General features: G+C 41.2%; 1 protein-coding gene across 2 annotated transcripts; it reads right to left on the reverse strand.

Annotated features, from left to right (window-relative positions):
- Positions 1-1360: 1360 nt before the first annotated feature.
- elmod1 (ELMO/CED-12 domain containing 1) lies at positions 1361-14050 on the reverse strand. Of its 2 annotated transcripts, XM_026182983.2 has the most exons (12): positions 13923-14050; positions 13420-13491; positions 9603-9748; positions 6433-6461; positions 6182-6279; positions 5891-6020; positions 5409-5542; positions 5134-5202; positions 4026-4046; positions 3692-3742; positions 2872-3005; positions 1596-1949 (listed from the first exon to the last, which is right to left on the reverse strand). In XM_026182983.2, exons 2-12 carry the CDS (start codon positions 13434-13436, stop codon positions 1774-1776), a joined length of 1005 nt encoding a protein of 334 aa, XP_026038768.2. In that variant the 5' UTR covers positions 13437-13491; positions 13923-14050; the 3' UTR covers positions 1596-1773. The 2 variants fall into 2 exon arrangements, with proteins under 2 accessions (XP_026038769.2, XP_026038768.2); XM_026182984.2 differs by lacking the exon at positions 4026-4046 and having other exon boundaries at positions 1361-1949.
- Positions 14051-16919: the final 2869 nt, after the last annotated feature.

Below are 16919 nucleotides of genomic sequence, written 5' to 3' on the forward strand. Positions count from 1 at the left end.
GAGGAAACCTTCGTCTACGGTAATTATACTAATGTTTCAAAGTTAATGTGGTGACATTTCACCTGTATTCAGCTCTGCATGTGGCTTGTGTAAACTGATTAGTATTCCAGCTCTGAGTCAGAAAGTTAAACAAAACACTCAGGCACGCATGGTGCAAATAAACACATTTTAAAGAAATGTGCAGTGAAATGAGTGTAAATTATTGCTTTGGCTGATACAACAGTGGACACAGTGTCACATTCAATGAATACAAAAAGAATCAAACAATCGTGGATGTGAGAAACATTCATAACAGAATCTCTGCATGGAGTCAAATCAAAGGCAAAAAGCTTTTGCAAACCTGTAGAAAATGTTCACAACATACATATTTAGATTTCTACTATCCAAGCTGGGAGCAGGGCTGCCAAATGCCACACATCGAGTAAGGTTCATAAAATATTTATAAACATAATTTAGCAGGTTTGCAAAAATGAAATTTAAGCAAAGCTGCTGCTCCACATTCGATATTTTGGCAAGGAGAAATCTTAGGTGTTGATGTCATTTAGACACCATCTGTGGCAGTTCGTAAAACAGAGTTTCGAGGTGAAGTGGCCCTTCATGGTTTGACTGAAACAGCACCAGCAAAAGTTCTCTCAAACTTTGATTTGATGAGGGGAATTTTTCTCCTCTGGTCTACATCTCATCTCTGCTGAATTATGTTTAGTCCCAATTGGGGCAGAATTTATCTACTCTGCTAGGTAATTTTCTGAATGCAACTTCAAAACAGTCAGAAATAGACACAGCACCACTGTGACAGAAGATCTTGTGGGAGTCCCGCTCCAATTTAACTGGATATAAAATATTTAAGTGTGGCCGAATGACATATAAAACTGGGATACACTTTTATATTATGTTTGATTGCATCCTGCTGTGTCCACAAGATGAAAACATGAGACTGAGATGCAAATTGAAATTTAAATTGAGATTCAGAGGGGTTTTTCTGGAAATTCAGCAGCTCCTGAACTTAGTTGGAATTCATCCCCTCCCAAAAAGGATCAAAAACACCCCCCTGCCCCATAAATCACACCTTTTCATATATCTATACGTCTTCGTCTCTGATAGTCAGTGCGCTAACCGTCAAAATATTCCAAACTGCTGATCAATACATCGCAATCTATCTAATAGCTGTTTTTGGCTGATAAAGTAAATTTGGTTTGTTATTAAATTAAACAAAAAGGGTTCATAACTGAGGTGTAACGGCTGTGATACAATCGTTATGAGTCCTTAAAGCAACAACAATGAGTGTAGTGATGGAGTGGTGCCAGCCTCCTCATGCACAGCTACAATCGCTATGGTCATCTCTGATGCTGGTGGTCTAACGCTGCAGTGAGGGCAGATAGGCAGTGTGTATGTGTGTGCACTTCTTTTTTTAATTTTTTTTTTTGGGGTCAAACATCTGTTTACAATGTGGGAAGTCTGAGGGAAAAGTCCCCATTTTAAATTATTAAGATCCTGTCTAAGGTTAGATTCTGTTTGTGTGTGTGTGTGAGTGTGTGTGTGGTTGAGTTAAGCTGTTGGCAGTGATGCGACATGACGTTAGCTGGGACGTGTTGGGCTGAGCGGACATGGAACAGAGCCTTCCCAGATATGTCCAGCAGATGGAGGAACCATCTCTGCGAGTGTGAGGCTGGTTCTGATGTATTGATGGCCTACCAGACATCTAAGGGAGACCTCTGTGGGGGTTCATGAAGACGGGAGACCTCTGTAGGGGTATGAAGGGCTCAGTGAGGGTGTTTAGAGGTTGACAAGGTGGAGATCGGAGGCAGAGAAGTGGGGGCACAGAGCCATGTCTGGGTTCTTCAGCTGTCGCAGGATCCTTCGGTGAAACTTGGAGCGGACTCGGTTAAACTCCATGATGTCGCTGGGATCCTCCTCAATCCAGAAGCGGTGGAACTCCTGCATCAGGTAACCTGCCAAGAAAGAAAGTAAATAGACACATATGTGCAGCTAATCCACAAGTAATTATCCTCGTACTGCATTTTAGCATCTTTTTTATTTTCCACCACACAGTTTAACTGATTTGTTTCTTTCTCACACCTCTTTTTTTACCATAGCAGGTGGAAAAAAGAGAAAAAGCTTCCAATTACAAATCTGCACACACAGTTAAACAAACAGCTGAAAGTTAATGACATATTTTTAACAATGTATGTGGTTTATGTGGTTTAATTTTTTGCCACTTTGGGACATTAGAAATTTTTTTCTATGACTGTATACAGTTAAGGCTCTCACAGTTTAAAAGATGAACGTAGTTCTGGCTCAGAAAAGTGGATGCAATGCAGAAACAGCCACCAGGGGCGCTACCTGTGGTGGACCCCATAGACTTCTGCTGCTATAGAAGTCCATTAACCCATTTTTGGCCAAACTGATTAATTCAAATAATAATAAAATAATAGTAATCCAAAATACATTTTGTACATTTTGGATATTTTAAGTTTCAGAAGGATTATGCTCGTTGGTTAAAACTATAAGCCTTAACAGTCTGCAGAAACATTAGTTATAAAAAGAGTTCCCAGATATACAGTTGGAATAAAGGTTGAAACTACCCAAACAGAATAAAACAGTTTTTTGTCCCAGGCTTTAAACTTGTATTATTGATATGTTCGGCTTGGGGTATTTGGAGAAGGACCTGCTTTGGAAGATGCCACTTGGTTAAAATACAATTTTATGCAAGTTCTGTATACCAACATCTCCCCAACCTTAAACTTTAAAAGAAAACTTTTTTTAATTCTGATGCAAAAACGTTCAAAATTCTAAGCAAAATGAAAAATACATAAATCAATATACGGGAAAAATAAAGATAAAATACTGTTCATCCCAATCCAATGTACTCACAGAAGGTCTGCTGGAAGTGCAGCAGGCTGGGCATCTCTGGAGCCACATTGTACAGATGGGTCTTCAGAGCTCCACTCACCAACAGAGAGTAGGCCAGATCTGTGATGTTGATGCCCACAATGGCAAAGGAATACCTGGGGGACAAAATATTTACTAAGTCAGTAGGTGGGACCCTGTTTTTTGTTAGACTGCTGTGACAGGAGAGGAGAAACAGACTGCAGGTTTTCCATTTCACAAAAGATTTTATGTTTTGTAGAGAACGGAGATTACACTCAAACAGATGGAAAGAGAGCCTCTGTAAGCAAATAACCATAGACATTAAACACAAGGACTTAAAATTCTAAAGGCATAAAATATAGATTAACAGGATTACTGTCCCAACATCACTCGGCCATAATGGTGTGCTCAACATCTTTAACCATTTCACTTCATGAGAAAGTCCACACTCAGTGCAAATCACAAACTGTCTATTTATTAAAGACACTGCTGCGATGTCGCACTTGTTTTTTCACAACAATCCTCGGCTCTATTCGGCGCTAATGCAGACTGACAACAGAAGCCAGCGTAGCAGTACAGCAGGCCACACAGTAGTAAAATACTTCCTGCCCATTAGCACATAAACACAGTGTCTCCTGCTTACAGATCCACACACTTCTACAACGCACTCACATGCATATGCTGGCTTGTTGTGAGCGTCACATGCTGAAGCTGCTCTGTTTTGAGGCCAAACCTCACACAGCTCCAGCAGCAGCAGCCCAGATTTCCCTGCTCCACACACATGTGCATGTCTGCATATATTGCATGTGCATGTGAGACTTACCCAATCGCTTTGTCAAGGTTCTTCTGTTCCCATTCAGGCTTGTTTACCTCGCTGTGAAGGACACACACTTGAGTCACGGATAGTTTACATGTGAAGCAGCAACCACAGTGCACCATAATGCGCATAAAAGCTAAATCTTCTGAGAACAATTTAGAAACTGTCTGTTAATGCTGATTTATGGCTCTCTTTTTTTCTGCCTTTAGGCTGACAAGATGATGCTTCAGTTTGTATAAATTATCATGCTTAGTGCAGCTTTAGGTGCATGAAAAATCAACCTAAATGAGTAAGCAATGAACGCAGCAAACGGCAAGTGAATGAAAGTGAAGTAGAGTACCTTGGCTTTCTGTGTGTGCTCCTACAGTGCATGAGACAGACAGAGAAGGAGGCATGGGCAGAAATGGAGGTGGAGGAGAAATAAAAGAAAAAGAAGAAGAATCTTCATTTTGGAAATGAGACCGCTCACTGGGATGCCGATGAGAAACAATACAAGCAGCAGTAGTCAATAAAAGATGAGGCAGTGAATGGCATCAAGCTGTAAAAATGAATATAATCAAGCAGAGTATGATGGATGCAGAGTTATGCATGATTAAGTACAGATTAATGTAGAAGGAATACACCAAGTAGTTGTAAGTAGACGCTTTGATTTATTTTTATGTTATATCTGTTTTTAAAAATGAAGCCAGTGCTGAATTGCCTTCACTCTTCTGAATGGCCAGCAGGGGGCGACTCCTCTGGCTGCAAAAAGACTTCCATTTGTACTGAAACGTATGGGAAAAAACGTCCTCAGTTCCCTAACTGTGTGACCTCAATTAACACTTTTCTGGTGTCTTTATGAAGTCAGTCGCCAGAGTCCCGTCACATTTAGTAAAACTTAAAGTTCATTTTTCAAATTGTGGTCAGTGTTAGAGACAGAAAGTACAATTGCCCAAGCTATGTACATTGGCTAAGGGTTCAATCAAATCAATCTTAAGTTGTTAGTCAATGACAGAAAGCTGTCCTGGTTTTACCATTAGGTCCACCGTTGATCACTTTTGGTTTCAATAGAGTTTGTTTGGCATACATATGACCTTTTAGCGAACAGATGTGATATTTCTTTGATTATATTTTATACAAAACCAACCTCACATCCATGCTTTGTTTGAATCTGAAGGATATTATTTCCAGCACTGTGGTTACATCTAATATAATGTGTTATATTGTGATTCTGCTGTATAATTTACACACTTTTCATTGACTAATACTTGAACTTTGTGCTATTATAGCTCAATGTGCACTTTCCTCTGTTATTGCAAGGTTACATTTTTCTGTACTTTTCTTTTTCTATGAACTATAAACTCCATAAATTCATATACAGTCTACATCTGTAATTATTGGCAGAGATGTTCTACCAATCCACTTGGTGTATTCCTTTCATATGCCCGTGAAAGGCAAAATGAACATACTTGTGCTTTGGTTGGAGGGAATCATGGAGCATCTGCAGGGCAGTAGCCTTGTCGTGTTCAGCAAAATACCTGTAGAAAGACAACATAAGGGAAAAGGCATGTCTGAACTTCCCGTTCATGGATATGCATATGTAGCCTATGAATTATAATTATTTATTTATAGTTTTGGCTTTGATTTAAAGTCTTTAAATGACATGCTGAACATGTATATCTCCATATGTAAGTGTTGCACTGCTTGGCTGGTTTTTAATCTGTGTTCCAGGCCGACAGCTTACAGCAGGTTGTGCAGGCCCAGCAGTCCCATGCCCCTGAAATCAGTCTTTGGATCGCTGCCCTGGAAACCAATCTCACACCACTGTTTGGATATGCGACCCGTGAGAGGTGTGTCAGGGCGCAGCTCTTTCCATAGCTACAACACACACACAAGCACACAACCACAGCTCAGTAGAGTAAAATTATTATTCTATAACAAAGCATAGTATTCATTACAGTGTAATATCATGCCTGACAAGTGTAAGTACGAGACTGTAACATAGTGGTACAGGGGGAACTTTTTCTATAGTAAAAAATGTATTTAATTTAGTAGTGGGAGAACATCCATTTAATGAAATGAACTACGGGATAACCGATTTAACTCAAGCAAATGTAAAGAGTAATGATTCAAATAAGTGACCCCAGTCATGAAGTTTATCTGACACTACATGAAGACAGATACAATATTTTGTTCTCTTTAACCAACCAGAGAGAGACTGCATACCTTCATCAGCATTTCCTCATGCTCAGGATTTTCGCAGTCATAAGGCTCCCTGCGTAGCTTCTCCACCTCTGCCACCAGGCTCCTGTAGCCCACAACCTGCAGCAGGCTGGCCTGCAGAGAGATGCCGAGCCTGGAGAGACAAAGGGACAGGTAGTCCGTTTGTCTCTGAGGGGTGCATTGTATAAACTCTCCGCTGTCCTTCACAGCTACTCTAGGGATTAGCTTCCTTTGTTAACCTCTAATTAACCACAACACAAGAACAGAAATGTGATATGCAGCGCAGAGTCTCACTGTGGGTTGGTGTCAGGGTTAATTTTCTTCAAGGCCATGATGTCATCGATGGTTTTCTCCACTTTATCAGGATGGACGCTGAGGGCAGACTGCAGCAGCTGGAGTGGATGAGAGCAGAGAAGATGGCAGGAATATAAAGAGAGAGGCAAGGACAGAGTGGGAACACATGTTAAGGACTGAGGCAAGAAGACTGAGCAATAAACCCAGATTATGTTGCACGTGCATAACGACAGGTTGAAAGAGCCCCATACCTCATTCTTGGAGTACCTCAGAGATGACTCTGCAAGGAAATGTTGCAAAGAGTAAGACAAATGTGTACAGTAACAGTGAACAATGCTCTGTCCAATGCCTCAGACTGCTGATATGGTACACTGAATGTAAATCATGAATCTCTGAGCTAACATAATACTGAATAAGTAAGAGGCAGAAGAAAATTGGATGAATGAATTCTTGTGTTGGTTTGATTATATTCTGATTCTTCTCTGTGTTCTCGTCTGTGCCTCGCTCTGTTCAATTACTGTGTTTAAGCTTTGAATCTTTTGTGTTTCCTCCTCTTGCACATCCTGGTGTTAGTATTCGTGTATGTTTTCGTGTAGGCTTTCAGGAGCAAAGTGAAGGAGGAGATGAAAGCAGCACAGCGGGAGGTGAAACGCTGCCTGAGGGAAGCAAAGGACACCTACAGGAGGAAGGTGGAGCAGAAGTTGGAGAGGAACAATATGAGGGAGGTCTGGAATGGTGTGAAAACCATCACAGGCCACAACACCAAGAAAAGCACAGTGGGGGGGACTGTGGAGAAGGCAAACGAACTCAACAACTTCTTCAACAGGTTTGACCAGCCCACAACCCCCCCACCCTCACCCTCACCTTCACTACAGAGTACTCTCCCCACTCTCCTGCCTCCCTCGCTTCCCCCCCTTCCTGACACCATGACACCCCCCTCCTCCAATCCCTCTCTCAGCAGCAAGACATCTCCCCCCCTCCCCTCCTCCCAAACATCTCCCAGTGTCACAGTGGATCAGGTCAGGAGGCAACTGAGGAAGCTTCGCCCCAGAAAGGCAGCAGGCCCAGACAAGGTGTGTCCTAGGATGCTTAAGGCGTGTACTGCTGAACTTGGGGAGCCGCTACAACGAGTCTTCAACCTCAGTCTGCGACTGGGGAGAGTGCCCGCCCTCTGGAAGACATCCTGCATCGTCCCGGTCCCCAAAAAGAACCGGCCCAATGAGCTGAATGACTTCCGACCGGTGGCACTGACGTCACATCTTATGAAGACTCTAGAGCGGCTCTTCCTCAACCTCCTCCGACCACAGGTACAACATGCCCAGGACCCACTACAGTTTGCATACAAGGCGGGTGTCGGAGTGGAGGATGCCATCCTGTACCTCCTACACAGAGCCCACTCACACCTGGATGGGGGAAAAGGCACGGTCAGGATCCTGTTTCTTGACTTTTCCAGTGCCTTTAATACCATCCGGCCCTGTATGCTTCAAGAAAAACTGAACAGGATGGAGGTGGACCCCTGCCTGGTGGCCTGGATCTCCGACTACCTCACCGACAGACCACAGTACGTCAGGCTGAAGGACATCACGTCTGACACTGTGGTCAGCAGCACAGGAGCACCACAGGGAACTGTGCTGTCCCCTCTTCTCTTCACCCTGTACACCTCTGACTTCTGCTACAACTCTGAATTATGCCACATTCAGAAGTTTGCAGACGACACGGCCATCATGGGGTGTATCTGGGATGATCAGGAAGAGGAGTACAGAAGTCTGGTGAGGAACTTTGTCGCATGGAGTCACACAAACCACCTGCAACTCAACACCTCAAAGACTAAGGAACTGGTTGTGGACTTCGGGAGGTCCAGAGAAGGTCCACTGCCGGTTCAGATAGAGGGGGAGGAGGTGGAGGTGGTCAACACATACAAGTACCTCGGGCTGTGGGTGGACAATAAACTGGACTGGTCATGCAACACAGAGCACCTGTATAAAAAAGCCCAAAGCCGACTGTACTTCCTCAGGAGGCTGAGGTCTTTTAACATCTGCAGGAAGCTCCTGAGGATGTTTTACCAGTCGGTGGTTGCTGGAGTACTTTTCTATGCTGTGGTGTGCTGGGGGAGCAGCACAGCAAAGAGGGACTCATCCAGGCTGGAGAAACTGATCAGGAAGGCTAGCTCTGTGGTCGGCATGAAGCTGGACACTCTGGTGACAGTGGCAGAGAAAAGGACATTAAAGAAACTGCTGGACATTATGAACAATGCTGGGCATCCTCTGCACACGGCCATAAACAATCAGAAGAGTCTGTTCAGTGACAGGTTGCTTCTCCCCAAGACAAGAACTAACAGACTTAAAAACTCCTTTGTCCCACACGCCATCAAACTGTTTAACTCCTCTCTGGAGGGGAGAGGGAGGGGAAACAGGAGGACAAAGGAGGGGGGAACAACTAAGCTGTAGTGCCTCTTCACCTCACTGTACAATACCTTGTGCAATACTTTTGTAAATAGTCAACAGTGCAATAGACTCAATACTTGAAATGTGCAATTCACTTGTATTTTTATTTATTTTTTATTCTTATTTATTCTATTTATCCCCTTTGTATATTTTATTTATATTTGTCTCTGTATTTATATATGTGTGTGTGTGTGTGTGTGTGTGTGTGTGTGTGTGTGTGTGTGTGTGTGTGTGTGTGTGTGTGTGTGTGTGTGTGTATACATAACAATTCTGTAACTGTAACTTCGGTCGTTGCTGTGCTTTTTTTGGAAGTCGAATTTCCCAGAGGAACCCACCTGAGGGATTAATAAAGTTCTATCTTATCTTATCTTATGTATTGGTTATTTCCTGTTTTACTTAAAGCGTTTTTTTCTTTTGGTTTCTACATGTGTTCTGTTCCCTGAGTCCTCCTCATCACTATAAAACCCAGAATTAGATCTATCCTCATATTGTAGCAACTTGACAACCACAAGGTATTATTTAGGCTCTTTATTTTACAATATAAAGTGCATGCTGATTTGGCACTATATAAAACTGAATTGAAGGTAGCCATGCCCCAAAGAAAACTCTTATTTATTATCTGTTTTGCTCAAAATGTGACCAAAATTTACAAAATGAACACAATCCTGTATCAATGAAGACTCAAAACTAGAAATTTATACCACAAACACAGGCAGAACGGTGTTTACTGGGGTCATAAATCAAGTGAAAAACATTATTCAGATAGACTCCTATACATGAAATCTAATTGGCCCCCCACTGGCCATTACACAAAATGCAGACTTAAGTCATTTCCACACTGGCGTCACAACTGGAGTCTACGTCTATTTCAAAATGCAACTAGAATCAATGAATGATAAATATGACCAAATCATATACAAATATGAACATTGATGCATGTGTGCGAAACATTTTTACAAATAAGATGAAAGTCATACCTATCTTGAGGGTCCTGCGGGCTCCATGTTTGTTGTTGTAGCAGATTCGCTGCAGCTCGCAGCGTCCTGTAAACTTCCTGGCAACAAACTTTAGGCCCCGCCAAAGACACTTGCAGTAGAGGAACACAAAGAACTGGGTCACGACTCTGCAGGGGAGAAAACAAGGGGATTATACTCCTAAAAATTTACACAGATATTATATACAGTGGGTAAAATAAGTATTGAATACATAACCAATTTTCTAAGTAATATATTTCTAAAGGTGCTATTGCCATGAACTTCTCACCTTCATTTCTCAGTATTACACATAATTTATGGGCATCTGTGGTTTGATTTCTTTGCCTGTGTGGATTGGATTTGTTGTTACCGACATCAGGTGAGTAATGAAATAATAAATAACTGTAGGTATGATTTTTTTTTTCTGTTTGCTTTTTTACAGTTCAGCATATTACACAAATATGCCTACACAAATTTCTTTTTGACCAATTTTGTTTCACATTAAGTTTGAGACAAAGACACTGAAGTGAAAATGCAGAAGCAGAGAGGAAGACACAAAGTGTCAGAAGAGTGTGCTTCACATCTTGTCTACTAGGGGAGACTTGCAGCAGATCAAAGCGTGCTATTTTTGCAGGGGATGCTGAGAATGAAAATGGAAATGTCCTGGGAAATGCATAGTGACCCATTAAGAGAATAAATGATTTCCGGCCTTCGTCCGCCTCGGTCTGCAGAGAATGCTGAACATCACCCTGAACACAATCCTTTTTTTCTTCTCAATGTTTTCGCCATCGGTTGTCTCACTAAAGATTGAAAATTGTATTTTCCACTGCTACACTCAAAAAAATGAAATTGGGTGGTTGTTACATTTGCAAAATTCAAACTTGTAATGTGAACAAAATAATTTCATGTTCCTGTGGTGAACGTAATTAAATCATGTAGGATCTGCATGAAATCCGGCAACTTCATTTATTCTTGTTGAGATGACATAATACAATCTAGTAAGAGTGGTTAGTTGCCTGGACTCACAGAATTCACAAGATCACACAAGAGTTCAAACCACAGGAAAATCACTGCGGTTAGAAGAGATAGACAACCATACACACACTATATGCCTTAGCTATTTATTGCGGTTTAACCTGTAAAGGACAAAAACATACAGAAAATTCTATATCAAGCCTTGTAATCATAGCTTCCCTATTTTTTTGAAGTCTAGATTGACAGGTCGGTGGCACAGTGGTTAGCACTGTTGCCTCGCACCCTATCACATCTGGGATAGGCCCCAGCCTCACTGCAACCCTGGTAAAGATAAGAGGATGGATGGAGTTATTATTATAAATCCATTAACATCTTATGTTAACCAGACTCTAGACTTTGTTGAACACTCCAAAAAATAACTCTTTAAATGAACTTAAAATAATCATGGAAAGGATTTCCACATTAATAAATAGCTTTCTATTACGATTAAGCATTTTTGTCGCACTAACGTAATTTGCATGGGTAGGATCAACTTAATTAAATTAAGTTGGACTCAACCTTAGTAAAACAGTTGATTCATCATTAATTAATCACGTTACTCTAACTCAAGTACATTAAGTTGGAATAACAGAATTGCATAATGCTAAAATAAAGCAATTTATTTACGTGGAAATTCTTTCAATGATTTTTTTATGTTCATTCAAAGAGTTATTTTTTTGAGTCTACTACTTTTTTTTAAATTTCCAATGTATAAATGGATTGAAAGCATTAGTAGGTAAGCTAATGGTAGCAAGAAAGCAGATTTTGTGTAGCGATTGGGAGGACTCACAGTACTTTAAGTACACTTGAAAACTTTTCTTTTCTATCCAGCTGCAAATCCTCTATCTTTGTTCAGCATTTACAATTTTTCCAGACAGAAATCAAGCCAGCTTGTGCACAAAGATCACAGTAGGACATGATCTTCAGTATCAACAACAACAAATAGAAGGTAAGAAAGGTCCGTGGGGATTAATCTTTCATTCTCAGCTTGTGGATGAGACTGGCATGTTGAACAGCTCGTACTGACGCTCAGCTTTTTAACCTTCAAGGAAGCAAACACCGAGCAAAGGGAGAGTGAAGGAGGCGTTTAAGGTTATATAGCAACCCACAATTACAGGCTTAATACACAGAACTGTCTAATAAAATGTCCTTGAACAACACACTTGCCACCTGCTAATCTATTTTAAAGGGTTACCCCACTGAGTCATACACATAAAGGTCAGTTTGCTGGTTATTGCGAGACCTGCTCATCCTGTGAAAACGGTCAAAACAATGGAGACAACCTCCCACCATCATTTTATTAAACTTCACTTTGATTTAATTACACACAAGAAAAAACCCTAACTGATGTCCCCAGCTGCTAGAATGATTAAAGTGTTGCCGTTAATTCCTTCAAAATACTCTGATCAGCCAAAAGCATGAATCATATTTCCATCTCTAAACTATTGGTAGAGTCATCGTGGCACATTAGAATAATTACTGTAAGCAAACACAGCCATCAGTGAAAAACATTGGCAGCCTCTACTGGCTTCTACTGTTCATTAAAAGTTAATGAAGCTAAATTTTCTCCAACAAATTTATTCATTCACTTGGGAAATCAGTTGGGATTTATGGGAAATTTGGTATGAACTGGGGCAAAGGGGGGGGGGGAGCACTGGTGGGTAAAGCCAATTTAAAGATTGATGACTACAGATGTGGAAAAAGCACAGTTATGAATACTGCTGGCTTTGCTAAATGCAAAACATTTAAGAATCTATCTCCAAAATACTGCCAAGTTCTTTTTTTCTCCGTCATTTGGTGTTTTACATTAAAGGTGTTTTATTTCACCTGTGTTTTGTTCCCCCCTCGTGTTTTGTCTTTCTCTTTGTCGAGACGTTTACTACGCCAACACAGTTTCACAGCAGCTTGTGAAATGTTCACAGCTTCTAATCGTATTCATGGACATTAACCTCCCCTCCTTATTTTCACGTCCCTGAATACATTTATACATGTCAAGCCTTATATGTACAGATTCCTATGGATGCTTGTTTCCACTAAAGAACAAAATGTCTGTCTGCCTAAGAACTTCAGTTCAAGACAAACAAAATCTGATCTGCTGCTAAGCTGTCAATCATCTAGACCAATTTAGAACCACCAGTTAGAGTGGTAGACATAGTCTTTGGACTATGGAAATAAGCCAGAGAATCAGGACAAAACACACAACAAACTTAACACAGAAAACTAACCAGGCCATTTAAACCTCTTGCTACAAAGTGACAGTGCTAACCACTTCTGCATCAAACTATCAGAAAGCTCTTCCTCAGTGACCTCATTAAACACTTTCCTGAAGACTTTATAGGCTCAGGTGTTAATTTCACCCACATTGATTAAACTTTTGCTTTTTAATATTATACTCTCCCAGTTTTGGTCAATATTGAGCCCAAAATAGGGGGAAAAAAACCCATTAAAAAAAACACACATTAAAAAGCCAAGGCAGAAAGAGAGAACTATTAATAGAAACACCTCTGGAGTGCTCCATTATTAAGAGGCCTCCTTACAAAGGGACTCATTCAAAGCCATTCACACCATAACAGCCACTTACTGCTACACAATGTCATAATGGACTGGAAAGAGCTTAAATGGGAGGACTGGGAATAAAGGGACCGCGGTGCTTGTTATTAATAATTAATTATAGCAGGTAGAAGGCAAACATGGATAAACAAGCTGAGAAGAGAAGGAGGAGAGTGACGATGAATTCCTTCACGTTTCCATGCAAAATGCAAATCCACAGCACAGCTTCCATCTTAATCATGGAGACTCGCCTTACCTCAGGAAATGCTTCATCTCGGCCGCTGTTACCCCTCAGGTGTCTTCGGTGCTAGTGCAGTTGAGTGATCACCTGGAAACGGAGGAGATGATGAGTGTTTGAGGCTTGCGGACACGGAGCCGCCAGACAGGCCCGAGCTCCGGAGCTGTCCGCGGTGCTGAGGAATTAACGCGCATGCAAATCTGCGGCTCTCCGCCGCAACAGCGCTTGATTCCTGCGAGCCGCAGAGCTTCTGTTTGGGTTAAATTTGGCGCTGTAAAAACCACAGCCACCCACAGAAGCTCTTCTGGAGGATTGAGGGCGGTTATTTAAGGTTTTCAGAGCAGAAAAAGGCAGATAAATTCAATTTTCATTCCTCGTTCGTCTCCGGTGTGATTGGCAAACCAAGGCGCAAACACTGAGTAATCTGTAGCTGAAGACGCTACAGGAAATCAAACAGCGGCTGTAAAAGGTTTACCTGTAATATAACCGGTAAAACCAAAAGAAAAAGACCCTTTTCTTACCGATTTGGGATAATAAGGAGGCAAAACGGAAGGCGGGAGGCGGCAGGGTGCAGCGTTTTTGTCCTCTTCTCTGGGCTACAGTCGCCTGCTTTCCTCCATGTTGACTGACACTCAGTCTAAAAGCTACAGCAACAGCAACGCAGTGCAGAATAACAGCACTCATAAAGTCCCAGGAACATTTTCTACCAGTATCATGTATTGATAAAACTGGACACGTTCTTGTTTTTGTACCTTAAAAAGTGTAGTTGCACGTTTCCATCTCCTTGTTTTCATTGTTCAATTCTCAACCAAAACAGCTTTGCATGATTTATAGTTTAAAACCATCCTTATTTGGTTTATACTTGCCCTTAGGGCCTCAGTTTGTCCCTTAGAACAAACCAGTTTAGCTCCTTTCCTTTCTTCTTTAATACGCTTTCTTCTGATTGGCTGCCCCTCAAAAACAGACGGTTTGAATAGCAGGTGGGTGGGGCTTCTGGACCTGAGATAGCCGTATTAGAAATAGCTCCCTAATGCCATATAGATCCAAAAGTAGACAAAGAATAAACTGAAGCCTTAGGTTTTGGTTCACAGAATTTTGGTTCTTCATTATTTGAAACGTATCACTATGAACACCAATAAATGTTCTAATATAGATATTAAAGGGAACGTGTAATAGGACCACTTTAATATATTGTAGTGTAGAGATTCATTAACCTTCTGTGGTCTGAGTCATCATTGGTCATTATCCTATGTTTTGGATAAAAGCAAAAAAGGCTTTTTTTAAAGACTTGTATGAACAATAAAAAAAATACATATTAGGATAACACAGGGTTATTGCCAATGGTGGCTTCACAGGATTCATTTCATCTCTAAGCTGCATGATCTTGTGATGATTCAGCTTGGCATTTGCCATGAGTTTGCCTTTCCCACTGATCCACTGCCAGACCAATCACACTGGATGAAACTGCATGCAGCATGATGTTCACCACGGTGTTTCCAGACTCTTCTGTCTGCCACATGTGCTCAGTGTGAACCTGCTCTCATCGGTGAAGGGAATGGGACATCGGTGGTGGACCTGAAGGTTCTGGTGCTCTCTGGATTATGCCAGTCAAGCTCTTCAGTGGTGGGCTATGAACACTAAGTCCAACTAATGATGTCAGGCCATCATTTCACCCTAATAGAGTGACAATCTGATCAGATACATACACATGAGCATATCACTGGAAGTCATTTTGTAGGGCTCCAGCAGTACTACCCTTCTTCCTCCTTGCACAAAGCAGCAGATTGATTGATAGTTGATGTCCTTCTGCAGCCCTTTTGTCTCCTTGTGTGACAGCCTATCTCCTGCTGCAGGTACCATCTCATGCTATAACCAGTGATGAGCAAAACAGGAAAAAGCTAAATTATAGATAAACAAGTTTTTTTTAATTATGTACTTTTTTCAAATAAATTAATTAACAATAACATCTCAATACATTTGCTGTTTTTATTCAAATAGAATACATACACACCAAAATATTTTTGATTGTTTGCTGTGCTCTGTATCTTTACATCTGTATTTGTCTTGGACTGAGAACCACCACAGTACAATATCATTTGGGTTTCGTATTGCTAAGTCTTCTTTACGTCCTGTAAGTTGTGAGGTGGGGCTTCCATGGGTTGGACTTCTATCCCTTATTGGATTTTGATCTGGGGAATTTGGAGGCCAAGTCAACACCTCAAACTGGATACTGCCGTTGCCTTCAAACTATTCCTGAACCATTTCACTTTGTGGCAGGGTGCATTATCCTCCTGAAAGAGGCCACAGCCATCAGGGAGTGCAGGTTCCATGAAGAGGTGTACGTGGTCTGGAACAATGCTTAGGTAGGAGGTACATGTCAAAGTAACATCCACATATAGGTGCAATGGTGACAAGATAATCAGTGCTGTTCACGTCACCTGTCAGTGGTCATAATGTTATGCCTGATCAGTATGCTTCCATGTTACTGTTTACTAATTAAGGTCATGACATAGTTAAGGACTCTTGTTCTGGTTAAACTGAATACATAACCAGATCAACTTTCCTATATCATGTGCAAAATTATAGCACGTGCCATATTTCCACATCATATTTCACACACACACATTCTTGTTAAATTACATTCACCAGCCACTTTATTAGGTGCACTTTACTAGAACCCAACTGAACTCCCCTTTGCTTTCAGAATTCAAGGCAGAAACATTCCTTTAAGACTTTGGGTCATATTAACATGATTAGCATCACATAATTGCTGAAAATATTTTGGCTGCACATCCCTGATGCAAATCTCCTGTTCCACCACATCCCAAAGGTACAGTACTTTATCAATTGAGATTTGATGACTGAATTCTGACCCTACCAGTCTTCTATTCTCCCATTTTTGTGAGCCTATATGAACTCCAGCCTCCAGTGGCACAGTGCTGTCTTCTACTGCTGTACCCCATCTGCTTCAAGGTCTGATGTGCTTTGCTCTTCTGTATACCTTGGTTGTAACAAGAGGTTATTTGAGTAACTGTTCTTATCATCTGGAAGCAGATATCTGATATCAGTGGGGCATTTTCTCCCACTAAGGTTCCACTCACTTAATATTTGTTTTTTGGACTCTGTAAACCTTTTGCTGGTTGTGTGGAAAACAAATCTCAGGAAATCAGCATTTCCTGAAATACTCAGATCAGCCCACGAGAGACCAGCAACCATGTGGTGTTTAACATCCCTTAAATCACCCTTCTTCCCTACTCTGATGCTGGGTTTGAACTTGGTTGTCCTGACCCTGTCTACATCCCTAAATGGGTTGAGTTGCTGTCATGTGCTTGGCTGATTGGATACTTCCGCAGATGGGAACAAATATACCTAAACAAGAGGACAGTGAGTGCATAATCAAGAGATAGAATATCCACACATCATTTGTCTAATGCAGGACTGAGATAGACTTACATGTTTTCATTTCTGTAAAATCATTTTAAAGTAAAGTAACTGAGAAAAGACAAGAACAAAGAAAA

The sequence above is a fragment of the Astatotilapia calliptera genome, chromosome 10 (assembly GCF_964374335.1).
Source record: "Astatotilapia calliptera chromosome 10, fAstCal68.1, whole genome shotgun sequence".
Taxonomy (NCBI): domain Eukaryota; kingdom Metazoa; phylum Chordata; class Actinopteri; order Cichliformes; family Cichlidae; genus Astatotilapia; species Astatotilapia calliptera.